Here is a 19,033-nt window from a genome sequence, read left to right on the forward strand (position 1 = left end):
TGATAAAACACAATTCAAACATTGATTTCCTTTTAGGCTTGTGATTTATCTTGATGTGGGATGTTTGTCTGAATGGAGTGTGGGAGATTTTTCCACTCTTCCCTCCCTCTCGGCTGTGCACTGATTGCCACTTTGGAGTTGCTCATTAACTAACATAAGTCAGGCAGACTCGCCTCCATCAACACGGAGCGGAGCCGATCTTAGACTCCAGCTAAAGAAACACAAGGCGTTCAGGCGGAAACACTTTATCTCTACAATCTTGGTATTAGTTTTGCTCTCCGAAAACGTTTAGGGAGGTCAACATCTCAAAAAAAAAAAAGAAGCTTGTTTTCTTCTCTTATCTTGCTGCCGGATTGTAAATCAAGAGAACTTCTACTTCGTCACCTTCTTACTTCTGTTTTTTGGATTTTCGCCGCCAGTGGAGAGGCTCAGCTCTAAAGGTCTTCAATTCACCCGAACCGGCTCATATTTATTTATTTATTTATTCTGAAAGCTGGAAGAGGCACGGATTTGTGAGGACTTGAGGAAAGTCTCCCGGATCAATAATGCGCAGCAGCTGGGACTGTTTACTGTACCTGGGAGTGCTGGGAGTGCTGGGAGTGCTGGGAGTGGTGGCGTCTGGCCACAAAATGCTGGACGACTGCTTGACATCAGACCGTAAATACAAAATGAACGTCGTTCTTCTGGAGGACAACACCTACGAGTGGAGTCGGCCATTTGTGCAGAGGGCCGTGGAGCACGCTATTGAGAAGGACAGGCAGAAGAACGTCGACAATGGTACGGTGCACAGGAAACCCCAAACAAACTGGTTTCCAGTAGCTGACAAAACAGCCTAAAAACCAAGCATATTGACATATATTTATTAATTATTTGATCAATAAGAACTAGTCATGTGAGATGAGCTGGAATTGACCTACAAATTGTTAAACATGACAGTGTACAGTCAAAATGGCTGATAATGAATTTGATACTTGGTGCTTTTGCATTTCGTTGAATTGGAGAGATTCACCTTCCCTCTGCTTTGCAAAGTACTTCAAAAGATTACCAAACATTTACAAACCTATTTAATTTTTTCTAACTTTTTTGTTTGGAACTTTTTTATTTTTTTTAAATTTTCATGATTTATAATAAATAATATTTCGACAAGATTTAACTTAATCATGTCCATCCAAATACATGCAATCTGCTTGCTTTATTTTTTGTGTAAAATATATTGAATAAAAGAAAGAAAATGTAAAGTATTTTCATATAATCTCCTCCTAGTATTTTTATTTATTGAAGGTTACTTGATATTTTACGCAGTAAATAAATTTTTTAAATGATTAGAGCAAGAAAATTTAGATTAAAATGAAGATGTATGCATAAAGTGGAGGAGCTAAAAGCACATGAAAGATGAAGGAATCGGTTTAATTTTTCTACCCGGACTAATTTGTTTCGTAAAAACTTAAGTCGAATTGTCCAGATAAATTTTTGTCTCTATTTGTTTGTGCTTTCAAAGTGATGAATCATATCTGTTCAGCTGTATGTCCTCATAAGTGGCGTTGCTGTAACTAAATGGGAACTTTACATGGATCTGAATCAAATATTTAATCCAGTAACTCTTCAGATTTGTCAAACTCCAACCCTTGTTTTTTGTTTTTTTATGTTTTTCACACACGTAAGTCAACACCATTAATTTTTCATATTTTAATGCAAACAAAGGAGTTCAACTTAATGGATGAATGTAAGTTTAAGTACAAAATACACATTTATTGACGTCTGATCATCAGATTTATGACAAGTTGGAACAATGCTACCAAAAGGGGAAGCACTGTAGGGTGGACATCACATCATGTATGGCTTTTAGCTCACATATTCATGGATTTGTTCACTGATTAATTCTCTTCAGGGTAGCAGAGCACCTGAAACCTTTCCCAGAATTCACTGGTTAAGCCCACGAATGCTCCACCTGCACGTAGAACAAACAAATGTAGCACTTATTGCATGAACCTCTTGGTTTTAATAGAGTTTTAACAACTGTGCCACACATTACTGTCGTCATCGTGTTAATTTTCAGGTTAAAGATTGCTCATCATATCAAAGCCCAGATCAAAGCTGCTGATGGGGTTTCTTATCTTCTAGTATATGCGAGCGTATCTAAGATCAGGCTTTATGGGGGTTTAACTTGAAGCCATTAAGCATTTTTGTTGATTCTCCCGCTCATTATGTTGCCCATTTTGTTATAGTTCATATCTCAGCTTACGGTGTCCTGCTGCAGGCTGAGTTACTTTTGTTACCGTATCATTTTATTTATCAGCGAGGCTGGGTGTAAATATTCACTATTCCATAAATATATCCCATGCTGCTCAAGCATTTTTGACTTGGCTACAATGAGAGAATCTTCATTAGCGCAGACAGAACCTCTGCACAGCGTAGCATGAGATTAGATCCGTTTTATTTTGGGATTATTGCTGCAACGTTGGAGTAGCGTTGGTGTAAACTCTATTTTACTGCTGCATACTTGCATAATGTATGATGCCTCAACAGCCCCTTAATAGGTCATCTTTTAATAGCATTTATTACATCTTCTGATGAACTGAAATGCTCCAGCATACAAAGATGTGATGAAATTGACTCACCAATATGTCCCATGAAGAACCAGTACAACCAGTATGAACTCTAATAATAGCAATGGGAGATTTTGGAGACAATACAAAGATGGCAGCAGCAGCAGCAGCAGCAGCAGCTGGTAATTATAAGACACACCAACTTGACTCCACAATCCCAGGAACATGGACTAAAAAAAACAACAAACATGAATGTAACTAATACATGATGTAAAAACAAATATGATCCCGTTTAAGCATTAATAGGGCGGTGTGCTCTGACATAATGGCCTAAGTCAGCTGTATGATGTTGAGCGTTTCTTTGACTGTTGATAATGTCTGATCGGTGGCATACTTTCCGAGAGAAACTGCAGGCAAATAGTTTATCGCTGGGTGGTAAAAGTCGGTCTAATCTAATCTTTAACAACGCAGGGAGATCAATGAAAGAAAATTAATATTAATATCTCTTATCTGTTTTCCATGACTCAAGACCTGGACCTCGTTTTGACGGCTAACTACAACGGGTTCAACACCACCGTGTACAACAGACAGGGCTGCGGCAGCAGCACCTGCGAAGGAGTGGCAATACTCAAGAGGCTGGATGTAAGTTTGGTCAAATGTGTTCAGAGGAAATTAACTTTTTTCTTTCTTTCTTTCTTCTTTTTTTTAACGCAGTTCACTTGTTAGAGTTCAGTTACCTCCAAGTCGGTGAGGTGGAAGCGTCAGACCACTGATGCTCATGTTTTATTTGGAGACCGTCCATAGTGACAGGATCTGAACTCCGAGTTCCCCTTTTGTGTTTTAATTTTATTACAGCGAGATTAGCTTTCGGCCGTATATCTGCCGCCGCTGCCAGGGCAAACGGTTGCCGTGGCGCCCGTAGCGCCCAGTCAAAGATCAGCATCCCGGCTCACAGCGCAGCCGCGTGGCGCATGTCCTAGAAGCTCAATAAACCCAACCTGCTGCTCCTTCACAACTGACTAGAGATTTAAAAATGAAATCTGGATATTTAAGACTGAAACGTTGCTGTGTTATGAGTCCATTTCAGATTTGGAGTTTCAATTTGTTGGATTTTCATGTAGGTTATTTGAAACCACCCGAAATAAAGACATAAAGACGAAAAAGACAAACTCCACGTCTCCTTCTTTATTTTATCTATTCGGTTTTTTCAGTGATTCCATTGCAACAAAAAGACCTGCCACTGTTAATATAAAACTAGGTCTTTTTTTAATGTGTAGATGAAGATACAGGTCATGTTTATCAGAAACTTTTTAGAAAATAATAATTCATGGAGCTTCTCTATTTTTTGTGGCAAACTACAAACTATCTGCCTGTTGTAATTCTCATGCAGCCAATGGAGATACAAAGAGTGCAACACAAAAATATCAGCAAGACAAACGGTCTTTGTATTTTATTGGGATTTTTTGTGCAAGATCAACACAGAACGGAAAAGTCAGAGAATCGTGATACCAGGGTTGGGCGATATGGACTTGAAGCTTTATCACAATATTTTTGCGATAATGATAAAAGTGACAATAAGAAGTTTTTGTTCATTTTTTGGCACAGCAGTCATATCCCATAAATATAAATGCTGCTCGTAAAAGCAATCCCATTTGTAATGCGCTTCATTAGGACGCCTGTCACATGAAGAAATGTGATTTTATTTCACTAAACTGCACACACCAACAGCATTTAATCACATTATCAGCTTTATTTACGTATCTTTCTTGATTGAACAAACAGTGCAGGAATCAGTTTTTGTTGTTTCAAGCATTAATTGGAATTTATTGTGATGATGACGAATCAAAAATCTCACCGTGATAAGAAATTCATCACGATAAATGATAAACAATACGATACATGACACACAGCCTTCTACATTTTAATAAAGCCTTTTCTCTTTAAATGCTACTGGTTTCATTGGATTTTATTTAGGAGTGCTAGAGAGTTGGGGGCTGAACTGCACAGCGTCCTGTTCTGGTTTTTATCAGTAAAAAATGTAGAAAACCATGTTCATGCATCATGTTCATCCACTTCTCTACGCTGCACTACTTTGTGTCAGTACAGCTAAATATTAAGTAATTATTGACTTAATATGAGCTCATATATCTTACTGAAATGTAATTTGCTATTTAGTTTTGTCTTAATTCAAGTTCACTAAGATATCTACTAGAAACTCGACCGAAAATGTTTGGTAAAATTCAGAGTCTTTGCAGTGAAATGTTAGGAGTTTTTGTATTTTTTTAGGGAGCGAATTATCGACAGACTTTCAAACCCCATTTGTGATCAATACTCAATCATTTCGTGCTGTAATGTTGTGTTGCAGCGCAACAATGAAGTCGGCTGCATCATGCTGGGGCCTTCGTGTACTTTTGCCACCTTCCAGTTAGTGGAGTAAGTGTAGCTAAACGTTTTCTCTAGACATCTTCTCAGTCTAGTTTAACTCTGACCTTCTTCCACAGCGAGGAGATCGGCTTGACCCTGAGCATTCCCATCATCTCTGCTGGCAGCTTCGGCCTCTCCTGCGACTACAAGCCCAAACTGTCGCGCACCTTGCCTCCGGCCCGAAAAATCATCGATTTGTTCCTGAACTTCAAGACCGAGGTGCTGGGATTTAAGCCCAAGTGGGAGAAATTCTACGTGTACAAAAAGCAAGTGAACAACGCAACCGAAGACTGCTTCTGGTGAGCCGCGGGGAGTTCAGCTCGACTTCACTTTTGTCTTGTTCTCCCGTCATCTTCGGTTTTCTGCCTTTCCTGAAAAGGTACATCAATGCGCTGGAGGCGCCGTCGGCGAGGTTCGCGTCGCAAACACGGAGGGTGATGGTGCGGGAAAAGAAGGACCTGCGGAGCATCATGAAGACTTCAAATCGCCACAGCAACAGTGAGTTTTGTTTTTTTATTATTATTATTTTTATTGTTTTTTAACAATATTAATCTGCCATGAAACAGAAAAAGCTAAGAAAAATCTAAAAAATAAAAAAAATGGAAATGTTTTGTAAAATTTTGATAATTTTTTCTTTTTACCTGCACAGTCTGAGCTGAACCATTTTCTTGTAAATTTTGCGAGAATAACTTTTATTTTATTTTAGAGTGAGTTTGCTGCACTGTTCTTGTCAGGCAGGTGAATAAGCAGTTGGTGAACAATCGCTGAAGATGACAGCAAAAACTCGAAAAGTGCAAAATTAATACTGTTGGAAACCAGAACCAAATATGGATTTTCGTCACACAGTATAATCAAATAAATTAGGGAAAGAAGGTTTTTTTTTTGGCACATTATAGAGTTATTTATCTGTTTTTAAATGTATCGCCATCCATGTTGGATGTAGCAGGTTGACATGAACATCAAGGATTGTTTTGGGATTCATTCCCATTTGTTTCGCTCTAATGCTTTCTTGAAGGCCCAAAATCAATATGGCCGCCGTGCTCATGGCGAGTGTTTTTAGACTTTTTGTCTAAAAAAAATAAGTTTTTTTCTTTCAGTTATTATTTTATGTGGCGGCCCTGAAGAAATTTCCTCAATAAAGGACGATGTGGACCAGATTCACCCAGACACCTTGTTCATTCTTCTTGATCTTTATAAGTAAGTTCCCTCTGAATTTCACTCTCTGCATCAATTGGAAAATGTTAAACAATGGGGTGGAAGCAAGACATTTTCCCAGGGGTATCACCTTCTTTTTTTTTCTCAATCTAGCCCTGAATATTACGTCAACGAAACGGCCCACGAGTGGATGCAAGACGTCCTGGTCGTCACTCTGCCGCAGAGGAACTACAGCTACAACTCAAACTCGTCACAAAACGAGACGGTGAGCCGTCCAACGAAGACCGGACAGCGAAACCTGTTTGAAAAATATGGTCGATTAGTTTGATTTGTTTTGTCTTCCGTTGCACCGGGCAGATAAATGACTACGTGGCCGGATATCATGACGGAGCTCTGGTTTTCGGACAAGTGCTTAGAGATCGGTTGATGAGCAACAAGAACTCTGAAGACGTCGATTTCAACCCGTTTGCAAACGTGACTATCGAGGGTGAGATCAGACGTAGAGCAACAAGAAACTTCAAGACAACAAAATGCTAACTCTAAACTAAACACAACTGATTAAAGAAACAATTAACAACCAGGCAACAAACAGCCATAATTAAACCTTATTAGAAGACAAATAACTATCTGGATCTCAGTCTTTTAGAGGTTGAATAACAAAGGACTTTATGGCCGACTTTAGTGCCAATGTTTTACCTTGGAGGGCCTAATAGAGTAGATAGAGAGTCAAAAGTCAGATGCTGTGATCAGCCGACTTCATCGACAACAACAGCTCAGTTTAGATACTGTGACTCGCAGAATTAAAACCATAAATTTATCAAATCTTTGGCCGATTCAATAAATGGGAGTTCAGGCTCCATTTTACCTGTATATGTAAATAACAACAGAAAACACTATTTATAATAATAATAATAATATTAATAATAATAATAATAATAATAATAAAAGTTATTCCAAACTGTTTGTGATTGCAAGCTGATGAGATGTTTATTATTTTGGACTGAATTTTGTGGCCATTCATTCATTCATTCATTCATTCATTCATTCATTCATTCATTCAGAGTTATTCCCTTAGGCAGTATCTCGTATAGTGGAAGTGGCTTATGAACGATGGCGTAATCTGACCTTTGACCCTTTACAAAAAAATAATAGCTATCACCAGTTTGACTTAATGTGTTCCAGTTTATGATCCATAATGAAGCTCATCACTCTACTGTTTCACACGAGATCGTAACGTAAGCCAACGATTGTAAATTATATTTAAATCTCTTTATAAAAACCTCTTTTAGCGTCTTTTTCCTCCTCAAAAAGCTTCTGCAGTCGTGAAGTAAATTGCTTTCACCAGACAGGCCCTCAACCGTCTGAGAATATTTTAGAAATGTTATGACAAATCCTGTGATTGTTTTTGTACGTTTCTTTGCGTTTGGTTGCACTTAAACCTTTCAGATCGTCAAACACAGTTTGGTGTCGGACAAAGATTTTTCAAATCAGGGTTTCATTTCTTTTTAAAGACAAAAGCTGAACGAACCAAACTGGGAAACGGTGAAGCCAAACGCTGGCAACAGTTCCCATTAAGTGTTTGGGAAAAAAAGCCTTTTTTTTTTTATCGCTGTGACTTAATACTCATTTTCATTCAACATTAGAGAGCATCTAAAGCCTCCTGAAGCAGATTTAAGTGCCGACTTTGACTAGGCCTAGGCCACTCCACGGACGTTTTTTGTTTGTTTGTTTATTTTGAAACTATTCAGAGGTGTGCTGTGTTTATTGCAGTTTAATAATGTATGTTCATGTATTGTCGCTGGCGCAGGTCTAGGAGGACCTGTTGTGCTTGATGAGCACGGAGACAGAGACGTGAACTTCTCCTTCATTTACACGTCAATGAAAACCGGGAAGGTGAGCTCACGGCCACTTTACCAGCCAGCGCAGCCAAAACAACAGGAGCGTGTGTTTTGATTTCGTTTTCTCTCCTCGCACAGTATGAAACTCTGCTAGTGTTTGATTCGTCACAAAACAGAACCATTGCAACGCACCCGAACCCGGCTCTGGGCTGGAAAGGCCAACTTCCTAATGATGAACCCGAAAATCCAGAAGGTAACGAGTGTTAAAAGTTTCTAGAGCAAATATCTGAGCTCACTTGAAATAAGACAAATGACATTTTAGCACGATACAGGAGCTGGTTTTAAGTCGTATCCTCTAAATTGATGAAAAACGTCTAGTTCACGTTTTTCTCACCTTCTGAATGAAACTTGCTTGTATTTTAGTGTCGTCTGATTCCACGTGTACTAAGATATTTGCTCTAGCAACTAGACAAACAAACTTGGTAAGATTTTGGGTTTTTGCAGCGCAGGCTTGTTTCACATCCGTGACCTGGAAATAAAAAAGTTTTCTTGACAAAATAGTCAAATTGGCAGCAGTCAGAAAGATTGCAAAATAGTAAACTGCTCTTCGTGTTGCATTCATTTAAGATTCTGATAAATGTTCGATTCTGAGCTGTTTTCGTCGGTGGAAGTGCACTCTTGAATTTATGTTGCTCGCTGTTAGCTGGAAACCCCCAAAGAGAATGACTTATATCACTTGGACTGCAGATACTGACTACTAATACTTAGTCCCCACAGCCCCAAAGACAAAAATAAACGTAGCAAGTCAAAGTCTTTATTATTGTACCATCTTTCTGTCACTTGTTTTTTGAAAACACAATGTTTTATCTGATTTGTCAATCTAAAATAAAATGTAAACTATTTTAACGGAGGGTTGATTAACAGATTCTTTAAAACTCTGGGCACCGACTTTAACTCAAAATGTGGTTCAACAATGCACACTTATGCAACCAGATCCTTTTTCTGTAATATGCTTTCCAACCTGAATCGTACAGGAGAAATGTAACGTCACATTAAGAGAAGTTGGAAATTATTTCTCATGGTCTCATTTAACAGAGACGTGAAAACTTTTCAGTGCCGCTGTATGACGTCGTACCGCAGGATCGTATTTCAACAGCTGTTAAAGATCTACATTTTGTTTAATGTGTGTTTTTCTTCAGATTTGGGCACACAGGACGTGATCGTGATCGTTTTGGGTGTCAGCGTTGTCGTAGTGACCGCCATCGCTCTCATCTTCTACAGGTAAACACCGGAAACTTTTCACGTCTGTAAATGCAAGCGCCCTCCCCCCGCTCTCCTTTCTTGGAGCCTCTCTGAGCGACTGGAGAGATAAACTACAAAAAAGAAGAAGAAGAAGAAGAAGAAGACATTTTGTGACTGAGCACCACTTGACTAACCCCACTGTTTGTCTGTGAACGCTGGCAGGCAGAACAGGACGGAGCGTCTGATGCAGAAGAAGTGGTCACACATCAGTCCGCACCTGATTGGTCCTCTGGATGAGAAGGAAGTCTCTCTGAAGGTCAGGGCCGTACTGAACCTCTAAGCTGGTACCAAATAAAACAAAGCCAAGTGAAAAGAGACATGAGGAATCTTTATCGTGTACAACAGGGCCGGTGCAGGCTTTTCAGGGGCCCTAAGCAGATTTTCATTCTAGATGCTTCAATCATTCCTACTGCATTGATGTTACACTCCTGCTACCATTAGCATAATTTGTAATCAGCTTACATCATGCCAGTGTTGTTATGGCTACCGATTTTAGCCTTACAGGAGTAACAAACTCAAAAAATAGAATAGAATAGAATTCAACTTTATTGTCATTGCACTGTCACAAGTACAAGCAACGAGATGTAGTTTGCATCTATCCAGAAGTGCTCTACAAGATATAAATATTTATTTACAGATGTACAAGACTATGTATGTATGGACTATAAGGGGTTATAGCAAAGAGATATAGATATTGTGTATAAATATAAATGTGGGAGCTGTATGCACAGATTATACAGAATATACTAAAGAGAATTATCTGGATTTGGAAATGCAGAGTGGGAGTTAAGTGTGCCGTATTATCTTAACTATTTGAAAGTAACATCAGCTGATAAACGCCAAATTTACAGTAAACAATAGAACAAGTGTGATATCTTATAATCTCCTAAAAGTGGCTGGAGAACAGGAAGAGATTGGCTGTTATTTTGTGTCACAACAACAATAATAATCATTATTGTGTAATACGTGTAATAGCATTTAGTGTGTATTGTGTGTGTATGGGGCTCCAATTGTTTGGGGGGGGCCCAAAGATTTTTCTTTTCGTTTTGTTTTTTGCATCTAAAAAGAACTGTATTTTATATAAAACTATATTGTACATACATGAAACAATATTTACATAATTGAAAATGATGAGTTTATAGTAGATTTCTTTGGGAACAACATGAAGATTACCTGTTAATGTAGCCGTCTGTCCGTCCGTCCGTCCGTTTGCATTAGTAAAATAATTTCTCTGCAGTGATCCATGTTAAAAGAAATCGAGTTAATCTGTTCCATGTAACCAAATTAAGTTTGTCAAACTTAATTTATTTACATTTGCTTAACATGACAACTTACTAAACTTAATATGTTTACTTGGACAAATTTAACTGAAATTTAAATAAAAAATTGGATCCCTGTTTGTTTTTTTCAGTGTTCTGTAGAATTGTTCAGATAACATTCATGTGTTAGAATGGTCCAGTCAAAGTTCTGGCCCTAATCCAATTGACTTGAATGGGTAAACATTGGTTTATGTAGTTTGTTTTTCTTGTGTAGCATCTATTGGATTAATGAACGTGGGAGTCCTTTTATAACAATCAGTCGATTTAAAAATCCGCGTTTGTTGTTTTTGGAACAGATTGATGACGATAAGAGGAAGGACAGCACATACTTCAGACAGCGAGGCTGCTACGACAAGAAGGTGATTTTTATTCCTGCTTCCAGAAATCCATAACTGGATTGTAAAACTCATAGTGATACGTGTTTGTTTAATATCCTTCCCAGCCAGTGATCCTGAAAGAGCTGAAGCAGGCAGAAGGAGATTTCACCGAGGACCAGAAAATTGAGCTCAACACTGTGAGATCCTCTGAGTTTTATTCAGAGGTTTCTACTAAAACACACAGTATAGATACACATCTCTGCTACATATTCTGACGTTATATGTGTTTGTGCTGCAGCTGCTCCGGATCGATTACTACAACCTGGCCAAGTTTTACGGCACAGTGAAGTTCGAGTACGGCGTCTTCGGGGTGTTTGAGCTCTGCCAGCGGGGATCCCTCAGGGTGAGATCAGACCCACTCCTGTCTCTGGTTTCGCTTTTATTTTCCACCTTTTTCTGTCTTTAGTCATTCTATAAGTTCTTTAACTGTATTTCAAAAACACAATCAGTGTCACTCATTGTGCTCAGCAAAACTGGATGGAAGAAAGACGGGTTTTAAGTTTATAAAATGATGGGAAAAAAATGTGTAGAATGCCTTCAAATGAATCTTTTATTTGTTATTGTAGTGATATATTCTCACACGGATTTAGATAAGTCTGCCCTTTAATTTGAGTGAGAAAAAAATAAACCTATATTAAGAAATAATTGCTTTTAATAACGTAACGCCCTGAAGGTAAAAGGTAAAAAAAAATTTTACCACAAAATAAATATATAGAACTTAAAGGTTGGTTGTTTTTTTTTCTTCAAAATGTCCTAATGTGAGATTATGTTGTACAGTAAAGAATAAATGTACTTTGAGGTATTTTATGCATCTTTTACCCAGGGTGCCATTAAATGTGCTATTCATGTTTGGCACAGTCACTCAGGAATGAAAGTTTATCCTACTTTTGATGTTGCCTAAAATCTGCAGCTACAACCATTCCTGTCCACGTTGCTCTGACCTCACTTCCTGGAACCTGACACACATCCTGTTACTCAGTGGCCTTATTTCCACGCCGCCCCTAATAACCTTATTGCCTTCTTTATGACACTCTGTGTACAGAGCGCTAATGGTGTGTGCGTGAATACACACTATCTGAGGTTTGCGCACACACACACACACGTGTCTATTAAGTGTTCCACTTTTTTCCACTCACCTAACAGAGGCTGTGAGCTGAGTGATAAAAGCCAAAAGAATTTACTCTCTCTGCGCTAGTTTATTTTTTTTATTCCCTCTTGCAGTACATCCTCAGCGACAGGATATCCTACCCAGATGAGACCTTCATGGACATGGAGTTTAAAATATCTGTCATGTACGACATCGCGAAGGTAACATTAATATTATCTGGTGTCACGTTGAAAACATTCGTGTCAGATTTCTACAACTGAGCATTTTTGTCGTGTACTTGATGTGACATTTACTAAACAAATGGAAAAAAAGTAGCACCTTCAACTGTTTTCAGCATTAATTTAAAATAAAGTATTTTATGAATAGTAACACAACGTGACATCTTGAAGGATATACTATAAAACTTTGTTTTTTACATTTAGTCTCATTTCAACCACAAACTTCAATGTTTCTTAATGGAATTTTATGTGAAACACAAAGTGGTGAAGCAACTTCATCCAGCTTTCTGTGGATCAACTCTGACGAAAAGCCTCCCCACAGCATCATGCTGCCAACACCATGTTTGTTTGAAGGGATGTTGCGTTAAAGGTGATCTGCACTGTCAGTTTGAGTATTGTTGAAATCATGACTAAATTACTCACAGGTGGACTCAACTTTCTAATTAGGTGACTTTTAAAGGAATTGGTTTCTCTGGGTTTTATTTAGGGGTATCAAAGTTAATAGGACTGAATGAAATGCATCTTTCAGGTTTTGTTTTGAGGGAATAAACCTTTTAAACTTTTTTTCATTCCACTTTATAATTTCACACTGCTTTATGTTGGTCTGTCGCATAAAAATCCAGCTGAAACAACGAGGTTTGTGGTTCCTGATGCAGCAAAATGTGAACAAACATTTATTAATGCTTGTTGCAAAGCTCTGCAAAACATCAATTGGCGTCTTACAGGGCATGTCGTACCTGCACTCGAGTAGCATTCCGGTCCACGGACGCCTCAAGTCCACCAACTGCGTGGTCGACAACCGCATGGTTGTCAAGATCACAGACTTTGGCTGCCACACCATCCTGATGCCAGGCAGAGGTGATTGTTGCCCTCTGGTCCTTCATCCTAAACCTGAGATTATCGGACACTCAGCCTCTCTCCGTCGCTCCCTTTCAGATCTGTGGACGGCTCCAGAGCATCTCCGTAAAGTCGACGTTTCGCAGAAAGGCGACGTCTACAGCTACGGCATCATAGCACACGAGATCGTCCTGAGGCAAACCCCGTTCTACACCCGCTCCTGCTTCAACACCGCAGGCACGTCGTCGCCGAAACTCTCCGCTCGTCTGTTTTAGTTAGAAGATTTCATTGGGCTTATTTTGTGTGCGTGATCCAGCTCCTATTAGTATTTACGTTCCTCTTCCGCAATCTCTCAGAGAAACTGCACAGAGTTCAGTATCCCAGAGGAAACGGCTTCTTCAGACCGGACCTCTACTTTGAAGGAGTATCAGACAGAGAAATTGAGGTAAACATCACATTAACAAGCTGCTATTTCAAAACAGAGTGACTATTCATAGCATGGCAACATTATGAACACACTTTTAACTTTTTAAAATGATCTCACATTATTTGGATTTTATGATAAAGACCAAAACAAATTAGTGGATAACTATAAAGTTTGTTTCTTTTTATTCAAATGACTTTTTGTTGAATAAATCTGATTAAAGCTCTCCCCATCTGAAGGTAACCTTTAAAGAACAACTATTTATACTGTGAAGGTAAAGGTAATTTTATTTATATAGCACATTTTCAGCAACGAGGCAATTCAAAGTGCTTTACAGGAATTAAAAGGAAATACAAACAAAATAACAAACCAAAGGAAAGAGCAAAAGAAGAAAAAGCTAATAATGTTGATCCAAAGTAAATAAATGATCCTATTCAGGGTTGGTAGATAAGTATAAGTAAATATCCTCTGGTCTAATTCCTTTTCTGGTTTGGAAGAATAGGAGTCTAACTAGTGAGACTTTATTGACTAGTTAAATGACCTTTGAAGACATTTAGTTCCAGATTAGGTTTTATTTAGGGCTGTCAAAGTAAAGTAAACCACTCCACTTCAAAATAGCTGGTCTGTCTATCTTATCAAATCCCTATGAAATACATAAAGAGGTTTGTGACTGTAACGTGACAAAAAGTAAAAAGTTCAAGGAGTGTCTATAATCTTGGCATGCACTGTAAAAGTTATGAAAATAGACTGTCTTTATCGGCTCCGGCTGAATAAATGACCCGTTGTTCTGCCTCCTGTGTGCTTGTGAACGCAGCTCTACATGCTGATAAGGAGCTGCTGGGATGAAGACCCTGAGCGAAGGCCAGACTTCAAGAGGATAGAGTTAACGCTGGGAAAGATTTTCAGGTACGTCGACACGTCTTCCCTGGGCAACTTTACGTCATTTTTAACACATTAAATATGGCTGAAGGTGACGTGCCAAGGCCAATTTTAATTATTTTTTATTTTTATTTTTTATTTCCACAGTAACTTGCACAACCAGGCCACTGAGACGTACATGGACAACCTGATCCGCCGCCTGCAGATGTACTCCAGGACTCTGGAGTGTTTGGTGGAGGAGAGGACGGCTCTGTACAAAGCCGAGAGGGACAGAGCGGACCGCCTCAACTTCATGCTGCTGCCGGGGTACGGCCATTTACTGAAAAACCCTGGAACAGATGAGTAAAAGCAGAGGAGATCCATAGCTGCAAAAATGATTTCTGTAACTTTTCCTTTGTTTTATGACACCTGGGGACCAAATAAAGTCGCTATAGTCACTCCTAAAAACTAAATATATCTACAAAGTATTACTACTGACTCTGTCTTTATTGACTGATGACATGGACACACGCATGCAGAGTGTCCACATGTTACAAATCTTCCCATAGAAATTGAAAATGACATGTTCCTCTCCCTGTGTTTGCCTAGTCCCGTGGTGATCTCGCTAAAGGAGACAGGAAGAGTGGAGCCCGAGCTGTTTGAGGAGGTCACCATCTATTTCAGCGACATAGTGGGCTTCACCACCCTGTGCCACTACAGCACCCCCATGGAGGTGGTGGACATGCTGAACGAGATCTACAAGAACTTTGACAGCATCCTGGATCACCATGATGTCTACAAGGTAGCTCAGTGTAGCAGCGCAGGGCTGGGAGCTAGCCCATACTAGGGTAAACGTTTCTGCCCAAATGTTTGGAGTGATATGGTCAAGGTTAAATTAGTAAAAGAGCCTGATTTATTTGTCTAGCTGTTATTGTTTCCCTTTGCCCTCAGGTTGAGACGATAGGAGATGCCTATATGGTTGCGTCAGGGTTACCCAAGCGAAATGGCGACAGACATGCGGTGGACATCGCCCACATGGCCCTCGACCTCCTGTCGTTTGTTGGGACTTTTGAGTTGCAGCACCTGCCAGGGATTCCTCTGTGGATTCGCATTGGAGTGCATTCAGGTACCAAATATTCCTGATTCTTCTACCTAACTACCTACAAAAGCATCAATAAATATCAATGCATTTGAAAACATGATTTAATGTAGATGCTGTGTGCAGCTTAGTGGCACAAATCAAATTTTTTTGTGTCCTAAAGAGGCGTTTTACAAACAGGAGTGTTTCTCAAGAGCATCATCTGTTTGTTGGGCTGTGATTGCTGCACCATGCAGTCACGGCCTATGGTTACCTAGAAAAAGTTCCCCCAAATATTGCGATAAACTTTAAGTCCATGTTGCTCATCCCTAATCTACGTGCAGGTCCGTGTGCCGCCGGCGTGGTCGGAAACAAGATGCCTCGCTACTGTCTCTTTGGAGACACGGTGAACACGGCGTCTCGCATGGAGTCCACAGGCCTGCGTAAGCGAAACGAACACGAGGAAACATCCAGTAATCCAGAAAAAGACTGCTAGAAAGAAACAGATCTCTACATCTGACAAGCGGTTCCCATTTTCTCTTCCAGCTCTGAGGATTCATGCGAGCCAGTCCACAATCAATATCCTGCGGAGGACAGACTGTCAGTTTGAGTTTGAAAAAAGAGGAGAGACGTACCTAAAGGTGAGATGATTTTTTTCCCACTATCTTACATCCACACATGTCCCAAACATTGCATGTAAACTTGGTGCTTGTCTGTGTTTTCCTAACTCTCAGGGTAAAGGGAAGGAGATGACCTACTGGCTAACAGGTGTAACAGGAAGAACCTACAACCTGCCCACACCACCGACAGCGTGAGTCAAGCCTCTACGTTTTACGCCAAACATTCAGATACGTTGCATACGAGGATCATGATCCATAATGATCCGTCCGTGTTTGTCTCAGGGAGAACTTCCAGAGGCTCCAGCAGGACCTGGCAGACATGATCGTGTCCAGCCTGGAGAAGCACCGAGCCGGAAGGGAGGGCTTCGAAAAGAGGAAGACCTTGTCCACCAGAATCCGCTGGAGAGACACCAACGGCAGCCTGAGGAAGGACGGCCCTCCGGAGTACTTCCACCTGGCTGTCACTGACAATCCCAGCACGTTCCTGTGACGAAGCGCAGAGGAGATTTACGGGAAATACTTTGTTAAGCCCAGTGTTTGGGACTAAACACCTGTTGGGACCGTTCTGCTGAGTCAGTGTGACGGTGCAGAAGCAGCAGGTGGGTTAACGGTGACATCATCTCTGTGATATCTGGGCTCTCTGCCCAGGTCACAGTCCTCCAAGGTTGAGAGAACAGCAGGTTCTTGTAAGATCTTCAAGCACAGGGATATATTTCACTCCATAGGATGCATCTGTCAAACTGATTTGTACAAAATTTTGCAGTCTTCATTCTTTCTTCTGAGCCAATACTTTGCACTCGATTCATAACATAATTATTATCAAGACTTTAACTTGAGCTGCGTGTAATCTCAAACCAAAGTCACTGTTCTCCAAGAAAAAGAGACGAGACGAAAGACGAGGGGAAACTGTCTGTGTTCACTTTTACAGTGTTCTTACTTTTTGTTGTCTGCAGGATTCATCGCAAAGTATGACAAATTATTTACCGTGTAAATAAGCTTTATTTGCTGCAAACGACAGTGGATCTGCATTCTCTTGCTAATTTAGTAGCTACACTTGCAGAAGTCGAAGTTCCAGACAGACATTTAAACTCATCACCAGCACGAATGCCCTCCAGTTTTTGCAAGCTTCTGGAATAATTCTGGTTAGATATTTGACCACCAGGTAACATTTAAAATAATAGCTTTTTTTTTTTGGGCTCTGTCTCAGTTTTTAAGCAAATTCCACAGATTTTCAATAGAAGTGAGGTCAAAGTCACTCCAGACGGTTCATGCTGGTTTCCTTTGTCTGATCCAAAACTAGCTTACTTTAACTCTATCCAAAAAATAATGGTGAAATATTCAGCCAGAATTGTGTTAGGAGTTTACTGATTATGGAGAGTAAGTAAATAACTTATGTCATTAACTGTTTTGAAACACAAAATAAATACAAATATATTTTTTTAAATATAGAGTTAACTACGTGCCTTAATTAAATGTATTAATTTCATTTTAAAAATAGATATATTTAATGTTTGTTTTTCCAAGTTTATGACTGAGGTCAATATTTTCACCATGTTGGACAAGTTCAACACACATTTAAATAATTATGGTAAAGTTATTTATCGTAAATTGTCACTTTTTACTCTACATAACTTATCAAAGGACATTTATCCAAATATCAGCTTTTACGTACATTAGAGCCTATATGTATAGTTTTTGTCAGTGTGTGGTTTTAAGAAATTTCACACACACACAAAATAAACGGATGCATCTATTTCTTTTTCAAAATTACTGAAGATGGATCCGAAGCATCTTTGGAGGCATCATTGAATGCCCAACATCAAAATGGCATCCATGAGGAGGATATGTAAATGTCTGACTGGAACTAAATAATGTTATAATAAAAATACATAGAACAACTAAACCACTCATCTTCTGCAATATAGCATAAAGTTAGAGGAATTTTTCAAACAAATTTCTCTTGAATACTACAAAGATGGCTACCGGCTGAGCTTTTATTGTTGTAGCTGTCGCCAGGTTCATCTTGTGAAACGCCAAGTGAACGCACGGCCATTTTTTTCTCTCTTGGCACACCGATACTACCTTGTTTTTAAAACATCTGAAATATCTTTGTGATGATTTTTATTTTCTGTTTTATTAAATAAAGATTTTCAGTGTGGCACAAAAAATTGTAAGTATTTTGTGTTTTAGGTTGTATATTTTTTAAAAGCTTGCATTTTCTGTACAAACTGCTGCAGTTTCAAGACAGAGACATTTTACAACCCTCGTAGAAATATAGAAAGTGAAATGTAATTCAGATCATATCCAATAACAATTATTTAAGCACGAATGACACAATTTTAAGATTCGATTACTTAGGGAAACCTAAACAGCATCCTGGAGTTCTTGGTTTTTGTCCAGGAATGAAAAACAACTTTCCATTGATTTATAAAACATTATAAGTAGACAAAGACAGATTCACCTTACACAACTCTACACGGTTTTGGCTGTGACTAACGCCGTGCCTCCCAGCTCGGTGGCAGGAAGTGGGACTCTGTGGTCGGCGACGCCGCCGCGCTCCCTGCAACCACCGAAGCCGTGCTCACATTTTGGGGTCGGCTGGTGCATCAGGCGACAGGAGCCATCTGCGGCTCCCTGAAGGTCCTGGCCGTTTCCCTCCGATGGGGGCGCGTGAAACTCGACTGCTGGTTCCGTTTTCTTCAGAACCTCCTGGACCGAATCCTCTGCAACACCTAGATAAAAATAAATGCGGAGAATTCGTACAGTTTTGTCTCTCGTGTGGGTTTTACTTCATGGTTTTGCCCCGTGCTGCTCAACGTCTTATGAAGTTTGTGCATGTTGTGAGAAAACAATCCCTCAGCATGACGCTGCCACCGCCAAGTTTCACTATGGGTGACACATGCTGGCAGCAACTGAAACCGTCCAAAAA

The 19,033-nt window shown here is 39.6% G+C and overlaps 1 protein-coding gene across 1 annotated transcript; it reads left to right on the forward strand.

The window, feature by feature from the left end:
- The first annotated feature begins 147 nt into the window (after positions 1-147).
- gucy2ca (guanylate cyclase 2Ca) lies at positions 148-18,265 on the forward strand. Its single transcript, XM_028042166.1, has 27 exons — positions 148-777; positions 3,076-3,188; positions 4,912-4,979; positions 5,048-5,269; positions 5,350-5,468; positions 6,068-6,167; positions 6,279-6,390; positions 6,483-6,612; positions 7,933-8,018; positions 8,102-8,216; positions 9,163-9,244; positions 9,428-9,521; positions 10,881-10,943; positions 11,027-11,098; positions 11,200-11,304; positions 12,183-12,269; positions 13,013-13,145; positions 13,224-13,361; positions 13,481-13,569; positions 14,363-14,454; positions 14,575-14,733; positions 15,016-15,208; positions 15,358-15,532; positions 15,829-15,927; positions 16,031-16,125; positions 16,219-16,295; positions 16,387-18,265. The coding sequence occupies exons 1-27, from the start codon at positions 546-548 to the stop codon at positions 16,592-16,594; spliced, it is 3,258 nt and encodes a 1,085-aa protein (XP_027897967.1). The 5' UTR covers positions 148-545; the 3' UTR covers positions 16,595-18,265.
- The last annotated feature ends 768 nt before the right edge of the window (positions 18,266-19,033 follow it).

This window comes from Xiphophorus couchianus, chromosome 16 (assembly GCF_001444195.1).
Source record: "Xiphophorus couchianus chromosome 16, X_couchianus-1.0, whole genome shotgun sequence".
Lineage (NCBI taxonomy): Eukaryota > Metazoa > Chordata > Actinopteri > Cyprinodontiformes > Poeciliidae > Xiphophorus > Xiphophorus couchianus.